General features: G+C 49.5%; 1 protein-coding gene across 1 annotated transcript; it reads left to right on the top strand.

The window, feature by feature from the left end:
- The first annotated feature begins 1,590 nt into the window (after positions 1 to 1,590).
- LOC100458290 (HLA class II histocompatibility antigen, DO alpha chain) lies at positions 1,591 to 7,031 on the top strand. Its single transcript, XM_002816749.5, has 5 exons — positions 1,591 to 1,732; positions 2,922 to 3,170; positions 3,591 to 3,872; positions 3,972 to 4,107; positions 4,345 to 7,031. The coding sequence occupies exons 1-5, from the start codon at positions 1,651 to 1,653 to the stop codon at positions 4,346 to 4,348; spliced, it is 753 nt and encodes a 250-aa protein (XP_002816795.2). The 5' UTR covers positions 1,591 to 1,650; the 3' UTR covers positions 4,349 to 7,031.
- The last annotated feature ends 389 nt before the right edge of the window (positions 7,032 to 7,420 follow it).

Raw genomic sequence — 7,420 nt, 5'->3', positions numbered from 1 at the left:
AGAATGACACAGTCCACATGCTTGATCCAATAAACATGTACATGTATAAAATTCTGCATCAAATTTATTAGAGCCCATGTGAAATATTTACAGAAGTTCACCACACTCCAAGCCATAAGGGATTATCACGTAATTAAATTATAAGTTAATCACAAAAAACATACTTTAAAAAATCTATGTATGTTTTGAAATAAAAAAAACCCCATACTCGATCATTATTAACCAAAGAAGCAACATTCTTTATCACGAGTTTTTCATGACTTCCCCATCTTTCGTCTCATGGCTCCAGCTCCCACCTCACTTGGGGAGAGATGAAGGTGGTGAGGGTCCTAACCAGGGCAGGACCAAAGCAGTGAAGACACTGTTCATTCATGCGCAGATAGCTCCTAGGCACCTATTATGTGCTAGGCATTACGCTAGACACTGGACTAGAAACAAAAAAACTAAGATTAGGGCTCCCCATAAACTGGGCCATGCAAATCAATTACTAGCTGTCATTTGATTAATTTGAAGTCAGGAGCCGTGTCTGTCCCACTTAAAATAGGCATCCCTTATTCATTGAGGAAAGAGCATTGGAGCAGGTTTTACCAGTCCACAGCCTACCCGAGAACCACCTGGGGAGCATGCTGAAAACACAGGTTCCCTGGCCCTGCCTTGGAAAGGCTAATCTAACCCATTAGGTCAAGAGGAAATTCAGGAACGCGTATTATAACGAACCCCCCAGGTGATTCTCATTTGGAACCAGAGACCCAGATGATTTCCTAGCTCCTTCCAAGTTGAAAATCATCAATCTCTTGGTCTTTGACACATGGCCTAATTTGATTAGATTTCTCTTTACTCAGACGTTAGCTTTACGTTGTTGTTGTTGTTGTTTTGTTTTGTTTTTTTAATATATATACTGGACTAAATTCTCCCAGTGCCTCTTATTAGCCGAGCCCAACCAGAAGCCAAAGGCAAGGGTGATGCCGTCCAGCCTGTGGCAGCCTGGAGGAGGTGCCCGGGTCCTGGAGGGACCAACAGAGAGGACCAGCACCTCTGCCCTCCTCGGGGAGTCCACGGAAGCTCCTTACACTTTGCTTTAGATCAAACAACTCCAACAATTACACATTTTTTCTTACACAATGAAATTAAATAATAATAAAAGAAAAATAAAATAACATTTTTGAAAGTGATTTAAAGTTTTAAGAGGTTTTTATTCCATTGTGTATCCAATGTTTTCCTTTTAAAGATTATCGGTAAAGTTTATTTTACTTTCTAACTCAAAATTTGTCCACGGAAACTTCTTGGGAAAGTAGGATTCCCTGCATCGCAGATCGACATAGAGAGAGGATTTGATGGAGCTCAGCTGCGCGGTGCTCCCTTCAGGGGGTCCCTTCTTGGAGGACGTGGTAACAGTTGGTCCCAGCCCCTCCCGTCCTCCGAAACTTCCTTTGGCCTCTCCTGGGGGCCCAGTGAATCCTTCCACCTTCTCACCCCGGCTCTCCCTCTTTACCCAGCAACAGATACATTCACTCAGAGAATTTCTGTGATTGGCTGAAGACAGCAGGGGTCGCCCCCATCCTCGAATCTGTTTTCTTCTTCTTTACCTCCTCCTCGTTCCTGTCCTCACCACACGGACTGAGACTGATTTGATTAAAGCACCAGAGTGTAATGGCCCTCAGAGCAGTGCTGGTCCTGGGGTTCCACACCCTGATGACCCTCCTGAGCCCGCAGGAGGCAGGGGCCACCAAGGGTGAGTGCGAGGGCGAGGCGGGTGCGGCGGGGAGCAGAGATTTACGGAGTTGGGTTACATGAGGAGGTGGCATGGAGGATGCTTGTTCCTCTCGCTCTCTGGTTTATGGGCAACTTCCTTCACCAAGAGACACCCAATCCCCCTCACCTCTGTCACATCCACTCTGGACCTAAATGAAGATGCAGCTCCGTCAGCTGCGCAGGTGTCCCAGTCAGCCTTTGCTGACGTTCAGATTTCTCCTCATTCCTTCCTTCTTCCTGAGACACAAACATCCACCCAACAGATGCCAGCAAGCACCCTGATTTCTCTACCACCCCTGGCCTGGAATGTGCCCCATCAAGTCCAGTTCTGTTGTAGTATTTATGCCCATGCCGGTAGTTAACTATTTACCTGTCTTTGTTCTTCGGGAGACATAAGGTGGTGTGCGGGTCTACAGATGGTTTATCTTTTTTTCTTTTATTTCCCTGGCCCGCCATTGTGCTGGGTGCATGCTAGTTCCTCAATAACTGTTGCTCAAACAACTTCATAGAGTTCTACAAGAATTAAAACTTAATCTCTAACGTCCAGAAAACTAGACAACAGTTAATGGAAGAGACACACTCAGTCGTGATGCTCTGAGATGGAGGAGTTGGGACATGAACCTTGACTTCTGACTCCTCGTCCAGTGCTCTTTGCAATGCCTTGAGTTGCCTCTTCCTATCCCCTTGGTCTCTGGGTCACTAACCTTAATTCTTACCCCTGCCAGCCGTGGCCTGTTTCCCCTCACACCCACCTGCACTGCATCTCTGTGCAAAGCTCCACTACTCTCCTTAATCATTCCTCCTCATCCCACCCCCAATAGACCCACCAGCTCACAACACAGGGCCTGACAACACAGCCAGGGCAGATGACCACGGCCAAGATTTAAATGTCTGGAACCCCAAGCATGATTTTAGGCAGCCTCTCCTCTTCCCATCCTGATATGCCAGACTGCAATGTCTCTGTGCCGACTGCAGTGTGCTGGGATGAGCCTCTTTCTTCCTGTTCTCTCCCTTTCCCTCTCCCAGGGCCAGCCCAGTGTCAGAACAGGACTCTGTCCCCACACAGAACCCAGGACGGGGCCCAGGCTCAGGGACTCAACAATCACATATTGTGGATGAGACAGACACGTTTTCTTCTCTCTCCTTGACTCTGAACTCACCAAACACAGCTGACCACGTGGGCTCCTACGGACCCGCCTTCTACCAGTCTTACGGCGCCTCGGGCCAGTTCACCCATGAATTTGATGGGGAACAGCTGTTCTCTGTGGACCTGAAGAAAAGCGAGGCCGTGTGGCGTCTGCCTGAGTTTGGCGACTTTGCCCGCTTTGACCCGCAGGGTGGGCTGGCCGGCATCGCCGCAATCAAAGCCCATCTGGACATCCTGGTGGAGCGCTCCAACCGCAGCAGAGCCATCAACGGTACCGGCCCTCCCTCTGCCAACCCAGTCAGGCGGGAAGGTCCAGAGAAGCTTCCTCCCAGTTCCTAGGCTCCCATCACTCTGGGGCACGCTCTCAGCGCCCGCGCCTGTCATGCCCTGTCCCTTTCTTTCCCAGGAGGCTCCAGGTCTTCCTAGACCCCTTTGGCACCCCTCTCCTTGAGGAATGACACCTCTCACCCGGACTCCCGCCCAGGGACCAGTCAAATATAGGAGCTCCTGGCGTCCCCACTCCCTCCCCAATCTCCTCTCCCTCTGTTTCCCTCCTCTCCTGCCCCAGTGGATACCCCAGAGCATCCCCTGCCCACAGATGGCTACAAAGGGGCAATGTCCCTTAATCCCAGTCCTAGTAAGGCCCTGGGGTGAGGGATGAGCCTGTGGACTCAGGCCCCATTCCTCTTAGTGTCTCCACGGGTGACCGTGCTCCCCAAGTCTCGGGTGGAGCTGGGCCAGCCCAACATCCTCATCTGCATTGTGGACAACATCTTCCCCCCTGTGATCAATATCACCTGGCTGCGCAACGGCCAAACTGTCACTGAGGGAGTGGCCCAGACCAGCTTCTATTCCCAGCCTGACCATTTGTTCCGCAAGTTCCACTACCTGCCCTTCGTGCCCTCAGTCGAGGACGTCTATGACTGCCAGGTGGAGCACTGGGGCCTGGATGCGCCACTCCTCAGGCATTGGGGTACGGAGCCCCCTCCCCATGCACCCTCCTAGCCAGCCCCAGGTTTCCTTTACTCTAGAATCCTTTCGTATACCACTGACTCCTTCCTTTCTCTCCTAGAGCTCCAGGTGCCTATTCCACCACCAGATGCCATGGAGACCCTGGTCTGTGCCCTGGGCCTGGCCATCGGCCTGGTGGGCTTCCTCGTGGGCACCGTCCTCATCATCATGGGCACATATGTGTCCAGTGCCCGCAGGTGCAGAGGCCCTGGGAGTCTGGGGGGGGGGGAGGAAAGTGGATGACTCTGAACAGGACATGGGTGGAGAATCAGAGATTCTGTTGTGGGGAAATAAGTCAGGAAAGAAATGGGCAGGGAGGAAAGAAGCAGAGGTGGGGTGAGAGAGTAAGGTTTTGGGGGAGGTGGGCCCTCAGAGATAGGATCCCAGCATATTGAAATTGAGCAACCTCGATCATATGTTTTCTGCTATTTTAGGTAATGATCCTTCTGAGAGAAATGACTTGTGGGAGACACCCTGCAGATTCTCGTGGGTTTGTGACAGCCCCTGCATGCTCAGTGCCCTTTAAGTGCATCCCACTGTGCTGACTTTGAGTGGGATCAACATCTGTCCTACAGGTCCCCTCTTTTTTGGCCCCAGTACTCATGGCAGGGTTTGTGGGACACCTACTAGTTTCCCTTCCCTTTCAACACACACACACATTCTTGCTCTACCCAAAGCTCTGGCTGGCAGCACTAAATGCTTTGGTGGTGTTTTCACTGTGTCCTTTTTAGGCCTTGGCCAGTTCTTCCAGGGGTGAGGCATGTGGTGCTGGGGATTGGCAGCCGTCCTGGGGCCCACACAAGTGTGTCTTGCTCCATTTGGCCCATTGTGTGTTACTTTGTGAATGAGCCATTTCACGTGGACTTCATGAAATTTGCCTCCTGAGTTCAGGTTTACCCTGAAAGGGATGCAGATTATCCTGTTCCTCATGACCCCCTCAGCTAACAACAGTTCTGAAGGGTGCTGGGACAGGACAGGCTCATGGGGACTCCACTTCTGCCTGGGTTTACTCTGTATGAAGAGGCCATTGGTATCCTGCCATGATGTTATCTCCTTTTTCTACATTCCCTAGAGTCCCATGCAGATAAAGAGAGGCCCAAGGCTTGGATAAGGTGTCCACTTCCCTCAATGGGGTCAATCATGTTAGATAGGAGGTGGTAGAGTGGGTCAGCAAGGTATCTGGTAAGAGGGGAGGTCCACCTAGACACACTCTAAATATGTGGCCTAGAAGATTTTGGTCTACTTTTCTGTGAACAAAATTTAAAACATACAAAGAGATAAATCACCATACCACATAGTTTATGTCAAGACCAAAATGAGCAATACAGATTACGGTTTTCAAACCAGAATGCGCGTAAGAACTGCTTGGGATCCTTTTAAGAGTACAGGCATTGGCCTGGTGCAGTGGCTGATTCCTGTAATCCCAGCACTCTGGGAGGCCAAGGGGACAGGACCACTTGAGGCCAGGAGTTGGAAACCATCTTGGGCTACATAGAGAGACCCCATCTCTAAAAAGAAAGATTTAAAAATTAACCAGGCATGGTGGTTCGCACCTGTATTCCCAGCCACTCAGGAGGCTGAGGCTGGAGGAGTGCTAGAGCCCAGGAGTTCCAGGCTGCAGTGAGCCAAGATTGCGCCACTGCACTCCAGCCTAGGTGACAGAGTGAGACCCTGTCTCTAAATAAATAAATAAATAAATAAATAAATAAATAAATAAATAAAATATAAAAATAACAGGCATCACCCAGACCTACAGAATTAGAATCTTGGGGGTGCAAGGGGCAGCAACAGGGAGGCTGTCTTTTTTGAGATGGGGTCTCGCTCTGTCACCAGGCTGGAGGGCCGTGGCATGATCTCAGCTCACTGCAACCTCCGCCTCCTGAGTTCAAGCGATTCTCCTGCCTCAGCTTCCTGAGTAGCTGGGACTACAGGTGCACGCAATTACACCCAGCTAATTTTTGTATTTTAAGTAGAGACAGGGTTTCACCATGTTGGCCAGGATGGCCTCCATCTCTTGACCTCATGATCCACCCGCCTTCGCCTCCCAAAGTACTGGAATTACAGGCATGGGCCACTGTGCCCAGCCGAGGCTGTCATTTTTAACCGGCTCTGGATGACTCTGATGCAGCCATTCTGGAACTTGGCTGTGGTCTGGTAACTGGAACCCAGTAACGTAATCAGGTGCCATTGGGGGTCCTGGGAAAGGGGGATCCCTAAGGTCTGAGGTGGACTAGGAAGGCTTTCTGAAGAACCTGGGTCTGTTAGGGCATCAGCCAATCAAGGTACAAGTAAATAGAGGCAAAATGAGGGTTTGAACTGTGAGCAGTTGGTCCTGGAAAAGAAAGAAACTAAGAGATTATGGGGACTCAATGGGCTTCTTAAGAGAGAATAAGTTGAAATCAATGACCAGAAGACCTTGATGGAAGTGGAGGAGAATCATCTCAGGCAAACTTTTTGTGTGCCAGTAACAGAAACCCTCTTTGTGTGATCACATGCAAAGTATAGGATATTTGCAATATAGCCATGGGGAGGAGCGCAGGGCCCAAGGGTAGATTTTAGCCGGGCCTCCCAGGAACAGAACTCGGATCCGAAAAGCCCAGAGAAGCTAGAGCTGCCCCTCCAGCACTCTTGAATCCACATGGTCTGTGTTCTCTAGACCCCCCTGCATGTTAGTGGTGTTCTCCCTCCGTGTACTGACTGTCCTTCTCAGTGAACATGCCAACCCGACAGCTCCTGAGTTTATATCATCTCAAGCCTCACAACCCGCAGAGGCTGTGTCTCCTAGTCACAGCTTTAAATTACTGGAAAAATAAATGACTGGCCAAACCTGGAGCAGGTGTCCATCCCAGCCCTGTGTAGTTAGAGCAGGAGACAAGATCTCAACACAAATGTAGCTGCCAATCATCCAGCCCCGGGGCGAGGGGTCAAGTTCTTCTCAGAGAAAGAGGAATAAGTTGGTTCTCAGAAGACATCACAAGATACGTGTGTACCCAACAATCTCCGATCTCTGCTGATCTTTTGCTTAGAAATTAACTTGATACATCATCGGAGAGGTGTTTCTCTCATCTCTGTCCTAAGGCTTAATAAAGTCATTAAAATTGTGTTCTTTTGACCAAAGAAATGTGCTTTTTTTTTTTTTCACTGTTGCATATACTACCCTGAAGTCACTGGAACTTCTAGGAGTAATTCCAGAGCTTTTAGATTTATGCATCTGTGTGTATACTCACATTTGTTTCTAGTCTCAAGGTACATAGTCTTTTATTTTAAAAAACAAATTGTCCTCCTACATTCTTGATCTTTCAATCTCTTTTAGAACAGACATCCAGTAGTCTCCTGTCCTTTGTATCCAAACTCTCCCTTTTTGCAGGGTCACCCTACAAATCATAAGCACGTCATCTCTCCTATATAACGAGAACATCAAATCCTCTGTCTGTCCTTGACCCAGTCTCCCTTCCACCCAAGCTCCTCCCAGTCACACCCTCTGAGAGTGTCTGCGTGGACTGCCTCCAG

The sequence above is a fragment of the Pongo abelii genome, chromosome 5 (genome assembly GCF_028885655.2).
Source record: "Pongo abelii isolate AG06213 chromosome 5, NHGRI_mPonAbe1-v2.0_pri, whole genome shotgun sequence".
Lineage (NCBI taxonomy): Eukaryota > Metazoa > Chordata > Mammalia > Primates > Hominidae > Pongo > Pongo abelii.
Note: the sequence above shows the minus strand (reverse complement) of the source record. Positions and strands in the feature narration are given on the sequence as shown.